Source organism: Triturus cristatus, chromosome 2_1, assembly GCF_964204655.1.
Source record: "Triturus cristatus chromosome 2_1, aTriCri1.1, whole genome shotgun sequence".
NCBI lineage: Eukaryota > Metazoa > Chordata > Amphibia > Caudata > Salamandridae > Triturus > Triturus cristatus.
Window position 1 is genome coordinate 998,931,908 of NC_140581.1, and position 17,616 is coordinate 998,949,523.

General features: G+C 45.3%; 1 protein-coding gene across 1 annotated transcript in view; it reads left to right on the forward strand.

Annotated features, from left to right (window-relative positions):
• The window catches only part of SAXO1 (stabilizer of axonemal microtubules 1), a 194,856-nt gene extending 177,630 nt beyond the window's left edge, over window positions 1–17,226 (forward strand). The window contains exon 4 of the mRNA XM_085640808.1: window positions 16,078–17,226. Within this exon, the coding sequence (XP_085496934.1) occupies window positions 16,078–17,123 (1,046 nt within the window). The 3' untranslated portion in view covers window positions 17,124–17,226. The remainder of the gene's footprint in view (window positions 1–16,077) is intronic.
• The last annotated feature ends 390 nt before the right edge of the window (window positions 17,227–17,616 follow it).

The window sequence follows — 17,616 nt, forward strand, 5'->3', positions numbered from 1 at the left end:
GTCATCTATGGCTTACTGCACTTCGATCATAGGTGGCAAAATGCCATGGGCAGGGAGTAGGGAAATAAATTAGTGGTCGATACATCTGGCTCACTTAACAAATACAGCGAGTCAAGGAAGCAGAACAAGAATAAAAAATAACCCCACTTTGAACCATAGTTTTGATAACCCTGCATTAACAAAGTAAGCAAATTAGGTGAGCAGCATGCCCCTCTCCACGAGAAGAGCTGCCTTACTTATTCATCAAAACAATCCAAATATTCATTCATCCTTTTCTAATTTACCCATTGCCACCATGTGAATGTGAACATGAATGTGAATGCACATTTATAGAGCACATTAAACCATAGGCATCAAAGCTCTGTAAACAGCAAGAGCATACAGGGGAGACCAACAAGCAATTATAACTGGGGAAAAAGTCAGGTTTTCACATCCTTACGAAATGCAAAGTATGACATAATACTAGCAATATATACCCGGAGAGTGTTCCATAGCCTAGCAGCTGCCACTGAGAATGAACGCTCACCCCATCTCGCCTTCCTAAAGCGGGGGACCAGAACTTTCCTCTGACCAGCCAATCTTAATTATCTACTGGGACGATACCAGTTCTTTTTAACCTTCCATTTTTTCACGTTTCCCTTAAGCCATCCATGCTCATTATGTGAGCTTTTGGTGAATTGCAGATAGAAGAGGCCATAATAACTGAACCATCACTGCAGCTAGTAAAGCTGGGGGGTTCATGGTCACGAGCTGACAATGTCCTCATACTAGTTAGTGAGTATAATTGTCAATAAGGAAACAATTATGTGACTCACCAGTGCCCGTCCCTGCCGCCACTTCTCCCAGTCCAACTGACTCGCCTCCTGCAGCGGTACTGGAGCCGGTGTCACTGGTGGTCTGTGTGGCTAGAATAAAACATTATGCTTATTTTAGATGCCAGATACAACCCCTTTAATGTTTTCAATCAAAAAAATGCAACCACAATAAATCACTACAGTTCGGTTACCACTGCAGTACCTTCTAACAAAAATATCACTCTGGGCATTTGGTCGGTTTACACACTGTTAGACAAGCCATGCGTGGAGAAGTGCTCAATGAAAGACATATGCTGTTGCTTGCCAAATGCAATGGGAGTGGGACCTAATACTTTTTTCCCAGTCGTGCTGCACTGTCATGGAAAACTGCTGGTATACTGTATAAATGAAAATGAATGAGACAGCACACAACAGCTATGAAAAAAAACAACCATATAATATAAGGGAAAAAAAGATAATGCAGGCTCAACAGAAATTAAAGAAAAATGTGATCCATTGTGCTTCGCACAAGTGGGTTTGTATCCCGTCCTCGTCACCATGGAAGGAAGAAGGCAGGTAAGGTTGTCATAGAAATTTTATTTCTCACAAGCAACACCAGCCTCCAGGCAGAGACTCTTGTTGGCAATGTAGCAAGAGCAAGGTAAGTGGTTTTAATTATTTTTTTATTTTACTTTCCCTATCCTGTCACCTCCCCCCTCCGCCCGCCCCACCGATGTTACTTGTGCCGGCCGCGCCTGAGTATACCCCATGATTCTACCCTGAACCCACAACAATAATAACAAAACCCAACATTAGGGAAATAATAAATAAATAATAGGAATTACTGGGGTTAGCAGAGCCCTCGACGGCGGCGCTAGTGGTCGGAGTCTCCTGACCAGCTTCTTCTGGACCCTCAACAACGTCCCTCTTCTTGCCCTTGGGTGCTGAGGTAAGAAATAAATAAGATAAAAAACAACAGATTAGTGATTCAATTAATCTTCACAAAATTATTATGACAGGCAAACACAGTCACATAATTGTACTTCTCTAAAACAGGTCACCTATAGTACTAGATTCAAGTCTATCGTTGAGTTGCCCATACTAATCTTAAAATCCCTAATCCAAATTTCCTTAACAAAAACTACATTTGGAAGTAATGTATAGCAGTGAATGATCTTTGATTCTATTCTCATTTCTCAATCTCAAGTTCAACCCCCTTGATGGACCAACTCAGTCTCCCTTTTTGCAATGCATTGATGCATACTACACATCGCAGTTAGCTTGGAACTGTACGAACTATATAAACAAAGTAACAGGGAGAACGCTAACTCACTGTTATCACTGATTCACTATGGTGACAAGCGGACAGTCTGCAATGGCTTCTTAATTAATCAGCCAAAGCGAGCACCAATGATGAGAACAATTAGGTAGTGTTGCTGAGCACCTGCCTAGCAGAAACTAGAAATTGGATCACAAAATAATATTTTAACAAAAACTAAACATAACTTACCTCTAAGTGTGAGCCGCATGCTATTCGGAATTTTTTATAGCATTGTTGAACACAAACACAACAAATAAATAATTAATGCTCTCCAAACCCCGGAATCTCGATGCCTAGCAGGTCTAGCAGATCCTGGTCTAACATATCTGCCCTGGACAGTGCGTCAAACCTGGCTGGTGCGCTGCACACAACAGAGCACCCTCCCCCAGCACACCTGACGCTGTATCGGCTACCGGGCTGGGTGCCTGCTACCAGCATGGAGGGTAGGTGGCACTGCACAAAAAAATGGAGTGCTGCCACGTCCTTCTAAACAAATCTCACCCGAGGCTGAACACCTGGGTAGGGGCCACCCCCGCAACCCACCCTCTTCCATGGTGCTGGGTGGGTTAATAAAAAAAAAGGAGGGAAAGGAAAGAAGAAGGAAGTAAGGGGAAATAAACAAAATACAGAAAGTCACGAAAAACACTACATTTTTTCCCCCAAAACGTAAAATAAAAATGCACACACTAATATAAAAAATAAAAATGTGGGGTAGATAAGTTTTAGAGGGGGATGATTAAAGAGATTACAGAGGGAGTAAGAGTAGGCCCAGCAACATAACAGAGAGCAGAAAAACAAGATGGCCACGCCCATACAGACCGCGTGGTGCAGTTTGTGTGTGATTTGGAATGCGAGGATGCACATGAACACCACGTAGTGCAGTTCGCACACAATTTTGAATGCAAGAATGCACTCCACGTTCCCATCACAATGAGAACGGGCGTGCCATCAAACTCCGCCTGCAAGCCGAACTTAGCGTAACGTGGCAGAATTGTTTTTGCGCCTTCGCGGAGTGCCACCTAGCCCAACACCGCGAACTCTGCCCGGGCCTAGTTTTGACACTAACCATATTTTGCCTTCTCTAAAGCACTTTATTTTGAATAAACCCTCATGGTTTCTAATGTATACCTTGCCTCCAGAAGGCAAATTACCTTATACAATCTTGATGCTAACACCGCCCGATCCTGTGAAGGCACTTTATCTCATATTGTATCAGATTATCAAAGATAGGATCAAAATATGTATATGTAAAACTTCAGCTTTACACATTACATTGAGAAATTCACATTCCCAATATTAACCATAATATTCCAAAGTACTTGAGTCTTTCCTCGGTCACATTTTCTTATTCATATCATCCAATGTTGACTGTAGATGATACCTCACCACACTGAAGATTTGATAAAATTAACAAAAATGCCTTCACATAAGCATCCTCATTTGTCAAAACCAACTCTGTCTGCCTCCCTTCTGATATCTTTAAGGCGCTCATAGAAGTGGCATGTGTTAAGTGTTAGACATTGTAGCTATATCCTACCAAGGTAGGTTAATCTTGCTACGGTAAGGGCAAACACATGGTTGCTTGTACGTAGTGTAAAGGTAAGAGATTAGGCTGCATAACCACCAAGAGATTGAAGTATGGTGTAGTGGGGCTCAGATAGGCCATATCATATGAGACTGCAGAACAGCTAAATACCATTCAAGCTACAGAAGTACTCTGGGGTCCATCAACTATGTGTTGACGGTCTACTTCACACACGTAGCTGCATGCAAGTCGGTTATTCCTCAAAATTTTGACAAATGAGGTGCTGTTCCTCAGTCCAGTGAATCCACATACCTTCATTTTGAGTGACCATAATCTTTGGGAATCCCTTACGCCACCCCTGAAGATCCACAAGGCGGAAGTCACTTTTGTTGATCTGTCCTTTCTTTGTGCAGCCAGTGGAGGAGGGACAGTGCGTACACCTACTTGTGATGCCTTTAATGAATCCTTCTCATGCACCATTTGCCTCAAGGATGATACTGGCCCTGGCTGTGGTATTCCTCTGTAACTATTAGAGTGGTATCTATTCTCAGCTCAACCTCAAAATCATCAGCACTCTTTGTAACCATGAACTTTAGGCCGACAAAAGAATGCCTCCATTTTAAGTTTATCTGCTTAATATGGCTCTAAATATGTGTGCCCCAGACCCTCACAAGAGTGCTCTACTCTTACTTACTGGTGAGATATCTGATGTCAGTCTACCTAGATGTGCTGTCTCTTGGGGATGCATGGATGACATGATAGATATGTACCTGTAAGTGTGGGTCTTTTAAAATTAGCTTGTTTTTTTTAATTGTAATGCTATTTTACTCATTGATGAAAACATGATGCTTTTATGAATTTTTAATGCAAAAATCGAATAAAGCTTTCGATTGATTGATTGATAGATATGTCACATCGTCATAGGTTAATAACTCTATAACACCTTCCCACTGAATATTCTCTTCAAGCTTGTCCACAAGAAGTTCCAAATGAATTAAAAATACACATACTTTGTTCTGCTTCTTACATACTAACACTTTGGGCATTTTTTGCCCACCATTATTCTCACTCTTTGTCCCTTCATGGAAGTTGCAATCTGGCATCATGAAAAGCTAATAATGAATAAAATAACAAAAATAAATAAATAAGCTATGGCCTCTTATAATTGTTAGGTTTATCTATATTTCATAACGAGATGTAGCATTACTTAAAATGGCTTCACTGCAAGCCTCTGTTAACCATTATGTATTCTATTAAGCAACACTTTATCACAGTGTGCCTGTTTGTTTAGTTTCTACCAGTTTCATTTGTTTTTCTGCCTATGGAGGATCCTCTGTATCTGTATTTTCCCAGCACCACCTCTTGATACCCAACACAGGTTGTTTGGCCCACTTAACCCTAAAGGGTCTTCCTAATAGTAGGTAGGTCACAGGTACATTAAAAGAATGATGCGGATGGTGTTTGACTGAGCCTGACGATTTTAAGGGAGAGAGACAGTGCACACCTGGCTCTGAGGCTTGCCAACAGGTCTCCTCAGTTTTTTTGTTTGCAGTGGTGGTCCAGTGGGACTGTGGTAGCTGGGCCGGGATTATACTAAGTAGGCTGTATGCAACCCTGCATGACTTTGGTACTATAGAAGGGTCCGCAAATGCCTGCATGGCTCCTACTGTAATTTATGATATCTCAGATTAACGTCTTCCCATGAAAACCGAAGATGCATGCCCTCATTTGCATGGAGACCAATGAATGAACCCTTTGACTTTGCGCACATGCCTTATTACAGATACGGATGCAAGGGCAAATAAGCTGTCAAGAGGTGCTCTGATTGTGTGCCACATATGAGGTGGAGCAAAATGATTGTGCCCACTCCAAACAGCAATGGCCCTTTGGGAAAGGGGGCATGGATGTAACAGGGGCCTTCCAGGAATCCTTCTGAAGGTGTTCACTCAATGTACTCACATGGGGGGGAATCTCTGCCCCATCTGAAATTAAGGTCAGGCCTTCGCCTGCCATGAAAGACGACTGGCACCTTCAAACAGCTGATATTCCTTTAACCTGCCCCATAAGTTGCCACATAATTTGAAGAGAGCAAAACAAAATGTTTCCTGCTCAAATGGACCGAAAGAATAATTTCACAGCATCTTTTGTATAATGACGAGTAATTTATTTTTTCTTGCCACATAATTTAGATAACCTTGCCAAAAAGGTTCTTCCTCCATCGGCACCTAATCTTGTCCTGTGGCCGTGATAGTGGTGAGACTCTGCAGAGTGGTTGGGAGCGGGAGGTCAAAGGAGGGGTCCTGGTGTTATGACTATTTCACTGAGAACCATGAACCAGCTTCAATATTTCATGGGTCCATGTGAAATATGTTTTTTATACCACTATATTTTGTGAGATAGAAGCACACATTTATGCAATATGTAGTATATATGCACAAGTGCAGAGTGTAGTATGCTATTTATTACCATTATTGCATGTGAGAAGGAGCTATGACACAGAAGATGCAAAGCCTTGAGTGGGTTGTGGTGCCTCTTCCCTCAGAAGTTTCTTGCCTCAGACTCTCACTGGAACCAGAATGCATTTACAGGTGCCCTAACCAGTTGTATTATCTATATCCTGGAGAGCTGGTGTCATCTGTAACAAGAATGGGAAGTATAATCTAGAGAGTCGGTGTGCCCACTGCCAAGCTCTGAGGTAGGTAGGTAGAAATGGCCTTATAAAGCTGAGCAATGGACGTGTGTGTGTATGTATACATATATAGACTTGCGAATTTCAGTACTTTTGCGTGTTTGAACCAGAAGCATTACCACTTTTTAAGAGTTTTTTCAGTGAATATATATTCAAATGGGCAACACCATTGAAAGTCACCAGCTATGTTATAGAGCACACACAACGTAAGCCACAACTTTTGTCACCTGCCATGTTTAATTCTTACATGATTACCTTTTTATGTTTCGCCTAGACAGTGCATGCGCTGTCTCTGCAAGACTGTATGTCTTACAGCCCGTCGTGAGCTTACAATACAAATGGCCCTCAACTGGAGGATGGAGCAAGTACTGGTGCCCATCCACTGCTCTCGTTTTTTTAGCTCTTTTTTTCTTCGCTTCAAGCACTCCATATGAGTGCTTGTGTTTTCAGTCCATCTTCCATATCCCCATCCATGCTGTTTCTTTTCCTTCCCACCCCTTAACCTGTACTCCACACCACTGCACACTTCGCCACTGCACTCTACTCTGCACCACTCTATTCTGTGCCACTGCACCACTCTATGTCACTGCACTAAACACCACTGCCCTCTTTGCCATTCAACTCCATGCCACTGCACTCTACATGACTGCAATCTACCCCACTGCATTCTATCAAACTGCGCTCTATGCCACTCTGCAATACTCTACTCTACACCACTGCACTCTACTCTGCACCTCTCTACACCTCTGCACTCTAGACCACTTCCGTATACTCTGCACCACTCTATACCACTGTACTCTGTGCCACTTTACTCTACACCACTGTACCCTATGCCACTATACTCTACTCTGCATCACTTTGTGCCAATGCACTCTACACCACTCTGCACAACGCCACTCAACTCTAGGCCAATGCACTTTATACCACTGCACTCTGTTAGTACACTCTACTCGGCGGCACTACTCTATGCCACTATAATCTGCACCACTGTACTCTATGCCACTGCTCTCTACCTTGCACCATTGCACTCTACGCCACTGCACTTTATGCCACTCTACTCTATTCTAACCACTGCACTTTATGCCACTCTACTCTACATCACTCTGCTCTACACTACTCTACTCCTCTGCACTCTACTCTGCACCACACTACTCTATGCCAATACACTCTACCCTGCACCACTCTACGTTACTGCACTCTACACCAGTGCACTCTGCACACTTTACTCCACTGCACACTTCACCACTGCACTCTATGCTATTGCACTCTACACAACTGCAATCTACCCCACTGCACTCTATCAAACTGCACTCTATGCTACTCCACTCTGCACCACTCTACCATATGCCACTGCACTATACCCGGCACCACTCTATGTCACTGTACTCTATGCCACTGCATTCTATGCCACTGCACTCGCCTCTGCACAACCCTGCGTCACAGCCCTCTACACCAATCTACTGTATGCCACTGCACTCTACTCTGCACTACTCTATACCACTGCACTCTATGTCACTCCACTCTGCACCACTGCACTCTACTCTACACCACTATACTCTATGCCACTCTACTCTATTCCGACTACTGCACTCTATCCCACTGCACTCTACTGCACTGCAGTCTATGCCACTCTACTCTACATCATTCTACTCTACGCTACTGCACTCTTAGCCACTCTACTCTATTTCAGTCTACTCTATGCCACTGCACTCTACACTACTCTACTCTGCACCACTCTACGCAAATGTACTCAACGCCACTGCACTCTACTCTATGTATGTCACTGCACTCTATAAATCAATCAAGGATTTATAAAGCACAGAGTAGTTAACTGCTTCGTGGTGGTCTATTCATTCGAACAGCCACTGCTCTCTACCTTGCACCATTGCACTCTACGCCACTGCACTTTATGCCACTCTACTCTATTCTAACCACTGCACTTTATGCCACTCTACTCTACATCACTCTGCTCTACACTACTCTACTCCTCTGCACTCTACTCTGCACCACACTACTCTATGCCAATACACTCTACCCTGCACCACTCTACGTTACTGCACTCTACACCAGTGCACTCTGCACACTTTACTCCACTGCACACTTCACCACTGCACTCTATGCTATTGCACTCTACACAACTGCAATCTACCCCACTGCACTCTATCAAACTGCACTCTATGCTACTCCACTCTGCACCACTCTACCATATGCCACTGCACTATACCCGGCACCACTCTATGTCACTGTACTCTATGCCACTGCATTCTATGCCACTGCACTCGCCTCTGCACAACCCTGCGTCACAGCCCTCTACACCAATCTACTGTATGCCACTGCACTCTACTCTGCACTACTCTATACCACTGCACTCTATGTCACTCCACTCTGCACCACTGCACTCTACTCTACACCACTATACTCTATGCCACTCTACTCTATTCCGACTACTGCACTCTATCCCACTGCACTCTACTGCACTGCAGTCTATGCCACTCTACTCTACATCATTCTACTCTACGCTACTGCACTCTTAGCCACTCTACTCTATTTCAGTCTACTCTATGCCACTGCACTCTACACTACTCTACTCTGCACCACTCTACGCAAATGTACTCAACGCCACTGCACTCTACTCTATGTATGTCACTGCACTCTATAAATCAATCAAGGATTTATAAAGCACAGAGTAGTTAACTGCTTCGTGGTGGTCTATTCATTCGAACAGCCAGGTCTTGAGTCCATTTCCTGAATTGCTGGAGCAAGGCAGTCCTGAGGTGCAGTGGAAGGTTGTTCCAAGCCTTGGCCACCAGGTGTGAAAAAGAGCATCCTCGCTGTTGCTTTGGCGGATCCGGGGGGTGTCTGTGAGGAAGAAGGAGGCAAATTGTAGGTGTCTGGTCGGTTGGTGGAAGGTCATGCATTTGTTGATAAGCTGGAGTTTGTATGTGTGGGTCAACATCTTGAACTGGCGTCAATTTTGGATCTGGAGCCAGTGTACCTTTTTGAGGTGAGGTGTGATGGTGGGCTGTCTGGAGAGGTCGAGGATGAATTGTGCCGCTGAGTTTTGTGTTGTTTGTAGTCTCTCCAGGAGGTGTGTGGTGATTCCTACATGGAGTGTGTTCCTGTAGTCTAGCCTGCTGATGACTAGGGCTTGTGTGACGATCCTTCTGGTTTTGACTGGGAGCCACCTGAAGATCTTGCGGAACATGCATAGGGTGTGGAAGTAGGCAGATGAGACTGTGTTTACCTGTTTCTTCACAGGTAGCTTGCTGTCCAAGATGAGGCCGAGGATGTGGGTGTGGTCTGTCGGGTGTGGGATCGGCCGAGATCAGCCAGCCATCATTCATCATTCCATGGCGAGGTGTTATTCCCAAAGATGAAGACTTCCGTTTTGTCCGTATTGAGCTTTTGAGCTTGAGACAGTTGTCCTTCATCCAGTCAGCACCGTTCATCATACATCTGTGGAAGTTGCCTCTGGTGGTGAGGGGCTCTTCTGAGAGCGAGAGGATGTGCTGGGTGTGGTCGGTGTCGGAGATGATGTTGAGTCCGTGCAATCGGATGTTGTTGACCAGGGGATTCATGTATGTGTTGGAGAGGGTGGGGCTTAGGGACGATCCTTAGAGGACATCGCAGATGAATTTCTTGGGTTCTGAGGTGAACGGTGGGTTCTTCCAGTGAGGTATGAGGCGATCCATTTGAGGGCATCTCCCTGGATTCTGATGTGGTGGAGTCTGTTGATCAACATGTGATGGGAGACGGTGTTGAAGGCCACTGACAGGGCCAGGAGGATGAGGGCTGCTGTTTTGCCATGGTCCAGGAGGGCCCTGATTTCTTTGATGGCTGCAGACAGGGCTGTCTTGGTGCTGTGGTTGGCTCCGAATCCGTATTGAGACGGGTCCAAGAGGTTGTTATGTTCCAAGTGTTCAGTGAGTTGCTGGTTGATTGCCTTCTTGAGAACCTTCACTGGAAAGGAGAGCAGGGAGATGGGCCAGTAGTTCTTCGGTTCTGCTGGGTCGGCGGATGGTTTCCCCAGAAGGGGCCTCTCCTCAGCGTGTTTCTAGTCCTGTGGGGAGGAGGCCGAGGTGATGGAGGTGTTCAGGACCTTCTTGCGCTTGTCCCCAACCGTTTTGCTTAAGAGGTTGAAAATGTGCTGGTGACAGGGGTCCATGGGTGCTCCAGAGTGCACGGAGTTTATGATGTAGATTGTTGCTTGAGTTGTGAGAGGGTCCCAGTGGGTGAGGAGGTGTTTGGGGTTTGTGTCCGTAGGTGTGAGCCGGATGATGCTGTTGTTGGCAGTGGTTAGGGTTTGAAGATCATAGATGACTGAGATATTTTTGTGGAAGAAGTCAGCCAGGGTGTCACACAGTTCTTGGGAGGGGCTGATAGTGTTCTTGGTGGCTGCAGGGTCCTAGATTTCCTTCATGATGGTGAAGAGCTCCTGCTGTGGTTTGTGCTGGCTTCTATGCTGTCTGCGAGGGCATTCTTCTTTGTTACCTTCAGGAGGTGGTGGTACTGGTTGTGTGCTGTTTTGAAGGTGGTATGGTCTCCTGTCTCTTTGCTGGTGCACCACTTCCTTTCTTGTTGCCAGCAGTTGCATTTGGTGGATTTCAGCTACACGATAATCCAGCTAGCAGGCAGGTCCTTTGGATTTAGCTGTCTTGGTAGTGGCGATTGTGTCGGCACATTTGGTGACCCACTAGAAGTTCTTCTCCGCCTGTTTAGTTAGGATGTTGTGTCTGGGATGTGGAAGGTGAGAATGTTGTTCCACTGGTCTTCTGATATCTTTTTTCAGTTTCTGCGCATGGAGCTGAAGGGTATGGTGCCAGTGTTGGTAGGTCCTGAGATGTTGAAATTGACGCTGTAGTGGTTGGTCCAGGTGAGCTGTGAGATATGGTTGTACTTGACTGTGTCGCTGAATGTGGAAATGGGGTTGAGCGTGTGTCCTGTAATGTTGCTAGGGTCGGTGACAAGTTGCTTGATGCCAATGTTGCTCATGCATACTAGAAGGCCAGTTGTGTTGGTGTTGCTGGGGTCATCGAGGTGGATGTTGGGATCCCCTAGGAAGATGTACTGCTCAGATTCAATGGCGATTGGGGCAATGACATCGAGGATGGCGTTGCACAAACTGGTGCGTGGTCTGTAGGCGAGGGTGCCTCTGATGGTGCTTATTCTATGGCTCAATGATTAGAGCGGCAGACCCTGATGCAGAGGTCTAGCCTGGGACCAGGGTTCAATTACCCGCCTTGGCGGGTCTTGGGCTCAAAAATTCCACGGACCTGATAATTCTCGCCTCGGTGCCTATTCCAATCATGGAGTCCCACTCTGCAACTCTGGGCAATAGCCTGCTTAATCTCCACAACGGCCCCCACAACGCTAAGGATGCCTGGCCTCCCCCTTGGGGGTGCCCAGGAGTGGACGCCTCACAGGGAAAGCCAGGATGGGTTCCACAGCGGTATTCGCACAAGCGCCATGAGACCCTTGCGGGTGAGTAGTGCGCTATACAAGTATCAAATTTACATTTTACATTCTATCTGTGTGGAGCTGGAAGTTGAGATGCTCTATTATCGAGGTTGAGTCATCTGAGGAGGTCATGCAGTGGATGGTGTCCTTGTAGATGATGGTGATTCCACTTCCTTGTTTGTTGGTTCGGTCTTGCTGTGTTACCTTGTAGCCTTCATGGGTGGCGAAGGCGATGTACGGTGTAGAGGCAGGGTTCAGCTGGGTCTCAGTGAGGAAGATGGCATCCGGGGTGAAGGGTGAGATTGTGTCTCAGATCTCTGTGAAGTTCTTGCTGAGCGATTGTGCATTGAGTTGAATGCTGTGGCGGTCTTGGTCAGCGTGTTGGACGCAGTCATGTTTGTGGTGTCTTTGGCATTGTTGGTTGCTTCGGCGTTGCAAGTGAAGTGGCAGTTCTGGCAGGAGAATTGTCCTCTGGTGATGAGTGGCAGCAGTTGTTGTTGTTGATGTAACTGGGATCCAGGGCTTGGAGGTCTGTGGTGGTGTAGCTGCACGGGGTGGGAAAACCAGGGTCCCTGCCACTGGGGCCTCCATTAAGTAGGCCCTGGAGTATGTAGGGGCTCCGGGAGGCAGGAATCAAGCCCGAGGAATCAGGAAAAGCAAGTGGCTGCACAATACAGAAAGCAACAATAGAGTTACATAGGGTTACATAGTGTGATAGAAACAACAGGTGGCCAAACAATTCACATAGTATTCAGAGTGTGGCCGGGTCTGGTGTCTCAGTGGACTAATGTGTCCATTGCAGAGGTCTGTCTTCGACCTCATGGTTACAGGTTCAAATCCCGGCGGGTCCACTCAGCCTTTCATCCATCTGAGGTCGATAAAATGAGTACCATTGAGTTGGATAACAATTAACATCTGTTATTCAGAGCCAAAAGACCTACGGGTGAAAGTGCGCTTTACAAATACACATGTTAATGTTATGTTGGAGGCTAGGAATACAGTGCTAAACAGAAGGGAGGCACAAAGGCTGTATACAGTTAATGGCTGAATACAGAAGAAAGGCAAATAAAATGAAGAAATACAAATTACCAGTAACGGAGAAGCGATATTACAGTGAACACTCGAGAAACAGGCAACAGGAGGCAAGCGGGCGACACAGAACAGTGGGAGCTGGCACAAGGGACTACTTTATTGCACTGCACCTTACTCAGCACCACTCTACATCACTGCACTCTATGCCACTGCACTCTAGTCTGCACCTATCTACTCTATACCACTTAACTCTATGCCACTGCACTCTACACTACACTATTCTATGTCACTGCACTCTACTCTGTACAACTCTACTCCACTGCACTCTGCGCCCCTCTACTCTATGCCACTAAAGTCTACAATACTGCACTCTGGCCCACAGCACTCTCTCGCACTGCACTCTTCTCTAAACTACTCTACGCCACTGCATTCTACGTTACTGCACCCTACTCTGCACCACTGTCCTCTACATAACTGCACTTTTCAGTATTCTGCACCACTGCACTCTACGCCACTTTACTCTATGCCACTGCACTCTGTCAACTCCACTCTACACCCCTATACTTTATACTGCTACACTCGACTCTGCACCACTCTGTGCCACTGCACTCTACTTCAGTCTACTCTACGCCACTGCAATCTATGCCACTGCACTCTACTCTTCACCACTCTATGCCACTGCAACCAATGCCACTCTACTCTATGTCACTGCACCCCCTCTGCACCACTGCACTCTACTCTGAATCAATCTATGCATCTGCAATCTATGCCACTCTACTCTGCACCTCTCAACTCTGTGCCAAAGCACTCTACTCTGCACCACCCTACTCTAATCTGCACCATACCCACTGCACTTTACACCACTCTACTGCACTCTACTCTATGCCACTGCACTCTACTCCACATCACTGCACTCTACTTTGTGCCACTGCACTCTACGCGACTCTACTCTGCAGTTGCACTTTACACTAATCAAGTCTATGCCAGTGCGCTGTACACCCTTGTACTCTACTCTGCACCTCTCTACAACACAGCACTCTAGGCCACCAAACTCTACATCAGGTCACTCTACTCTGCTCTATGCCACTCCACGGTGCTCTATACCACTCCACTCTACGCCACACTGCGCCACCCTGCTCTTCACCACACCACTCTACTCCACACAGTGCCACTCTATGGCACTTTACTGCCCTCCACTCTACACAATGCCACTCAACTGTATTCCACTGTACCCTACCCCACTTCACTCTACACCACTCTACACTACACCACTCCATTCCAGCCCACTCTAATCTACCCAACTCCACTCTACGCCACTCTAATCTACTCAACTCTACTCTGTGCCAGTCCTCTCTATGCTACTACTCAACACCACTCTACTCTGCACCTCCCTGCTCTAAGCTAGTCCCCTCCATTCACTCTAAGGCACTCCCTGGCACTTCACTCTACTCTATGCCACTCTATGCCAATTCAAGCCACTCCAATCTACTCCACTCAACTCCACTTTATGCCACTCCACTCTATGCCTCTCCATGCCATGCTACTTTTCTCCACTCCACTCTACTCCACTCCATGCTTCTTTACAACATGGCTAAAAGACATTGGCAAATCCAATAGCTTTTGCATAGACAAAACCTATTGGCTTTGCCTATGCTTGTTTTTAATGCTGTTTGGCAAATGTGTGTTTTATGCATATTTTTCATTTTTTTTATTGTTTAGAACTTGGTTTTCATGACTCTGTGTACCCTCAGTACTCCTCTACGGATGGATACCACTGAGGGTGGCTCCCACATGGCTGTAGAAAACGTTTACACGGCGCAAACATTGATTCCAACTCACGATTTTCAAGGTGGCAGAAACAAATTTCAAAGCCCTTCTCAAGCCAATCATATTTGGCAAAGGATTCAAAATGTGATGGGCAGGAGTCGTGAATCATGACTTGCAATTTGAAATGGCAGAGATTTACAAAGGTGTTAGCCCTTTAAAAGTCTGCTCAACACCTTTTTAATACAATAATATCTCAAAAACTGCTGAATGGTTTGACACCAAAACTAACAAAAGCATGCTTTCTGAGCAAAGCTGTACTATTATGCCAAGTTTGGTTTAAGTCAGTTCAGGGGCTTGGGCTGTAGGGGGGGGGGTGGGGGTAACATTTCCTGGGGGATCTTAAATGGGCAAACACATCAGGAGTGGCTGTGCATGTGAAAAATTGATTACAGTACATCTAAAATCACGAACAGAAATTTACTGGAAAAAATAACAGCTAAAGATTAGTTATTATTTAGAGAACAAAAAAACCCTCGAAAAGTGCACTGTGCCCATTGTGGTGAAGCAGCATGCTCTTTTTTACTAAATGTGGGCTGTGTGTTTCATGTACCTGTGATGTATCTCGGAAAAAAAGGTCCGGTCTTTTTCTGGCCATTTTCATAGTCTCTTGCCTGTCTTATTTTACTTTGACATTCCAAAAAGAGGGAGTTAGTTTTATGGCGAAAAGTTAAGCTTCTGTTTAAGACAAATTCATTATTTTCAGTTTAGTAAGTCAAATATACAATGTACACAAACAAAAGAAAAACAGAAAATAAACAAAACATACCATTTGGCTAACACAGTTTGGATACAAGTATGCGAAAACATCAGATTAATCATATGGGGAATTCCTAGTTCCTACAGAATTCTTAGGGGAAAGGGATGTATGTCAGCTATATGGGGAGAGGATGTAACCTTACGGCTAGAGCGTCGACCTCAAAGCTGGGGAATCGTGTTCGAGTCTCGGCAACACCGTTCAACATCCTGTGATTCTGGGCAAATTACTTAGGGCCATATTATCAAGACCGGCGATAACATTATCGCCGCTTTAGCGGCAGGAAACTGCTGCTAAAGCGGCGATAAGGGGCTTGATAATATGCCCTTGTGAATTCCCATAGAAGCCCAGGTTGACACCAGAACCTGGGCTTCTATGGGAATTCACAAGGGCATATTATCAAGCCCCTTATCGCCGCTTTAGCGGCTGTTTCCTGCCGCTAAAGCGGCGATAATGTTATCGCCGGTCTTGATAATATGGCCCTTAATCTCCTCATGCCTAAAAAAAAAAAAATGAATGTGTCCATCTCTAAGAAAACTGGTGCTCATGTAAAGCGCTCTGATACCCGATGTCTCGGGTCTAGTTCGTGCTATATAAAACTGTAAAAAAACAAAAACATATGAATCACTCTGACGTTCAAAGTTTATATTGTTACAATATTTTTTTTGCTCCTTACAGATGCTTACAGATTATGGAATGAAAAGAAACGTGAATCAATGAAACCAGACAATGAATATTGTCCACCAGGAGAACCTTTTGCTTCCACAACCACTTCTCGGGATGCGTACGAATTTAAGGGATCAGTTCATACGAAGAGCTTCAAGCCCGTAAATCCACCTAGAGGTTGCAACATCCCCTTTAATGATGTGTCAAATTACCAAGAGGCCTATGTTGGCCACCCAGTGGAAAGACCCAAATTCCATGTTGGAGAACCATACAAGCCCTGCTTGGATCCATTTGAAGGCATTTCCACCCACCAACAAGATTTTAGAGGAGAGCCCGGTTGTCCTGCTGAGTCCACTAAGCCATGCTACACCCGACAGGGTTATGACCTCCCTTTTTGTCCATCGACAGAGAGCCGGGATGCATACACAAAGATGCCACTACCGTGTCGATTCCAGAGAACGGATAAGATCTATGTTCCTCCAACGGGGAAAATGGACCTACAGTCAACGTATCATTCCGACTTCTTAGAGCACAGATTGCAGCCGCCAAAGTCTTTCCGCCCTGTGGTCTGCCGGGACAAAAACGATATGCCTTTTGATGGTAGTTCCGTCATGAGGGAAGACTACAGGCAGTGGTGCTATACAAGAATGCCTCCCGTGAAACCAGTGCAGATGATCCAGTTGCCAACGGAGCCAATGGACTGCTTGACCTCTTCTAAGCTCCACTACGTATTACATCCTCCTGCACACACGCTTTCCTGTAAACCAGTCGGACCTGGAGCTAGGACCCATGATGTTTTTGATGCGGAAAGCATGTACAGGACCACTTACACACCCAAGGAGATTTGTCTATGCCCTGCTCGCTTGAAAGACCCCGAAGGCTATGTCTTTGAAACACTGGACAAATTTGGTCACAGGCAGTACAGATCCGTGTATGATGCGAGTCAGCGCTCTAGCTCTAAGAACGAAAGAGGAATCCTTAATCCAGAAGGTAGCCTTGCATTGAAAAAAAATGGGATCTTTTGTGAGCAGCCCAGGAAGGTGGAGGCGGTCTGCTGATTCTCTTATTATTTTAGGATCAATTATGAAACCTTCCAAGAAGATATATGAAAATATAAGAAAGCTCTGGCCCTTCATGGAAGAGTTAGGAAATAAACACACAATATTATACTGTGTTCACTGAGATTTTTTTTATTCCTGGTGAAGCATTATCAAAAAATAGTCCCCAGACATCTCAGCACAAGTGAATGAAGGGGATGTACCTCTGCCACTAAAGATATCAAAACCCATTCGGTACCGAATATGTTCTAAAATTCTTATAATTAAAGAAATCATTTGGTGGGGCAGGGGCATTTTAGTTCAAAATTTGTAACTCTCTAATTTCCCCAAGGATGATATATCTGCTTATTGTTGTCACCTTTTTGAAAACATTATCAAGACGTCCTATTGATGAGGTAGAGGGCATTTAAGCCACACTTCAATGCCCAGTACCTAAGGTTGGTACCAAGAACCTTTAAGGGCATATCTTTAATTTCTGAGGCAAATTGTAAAA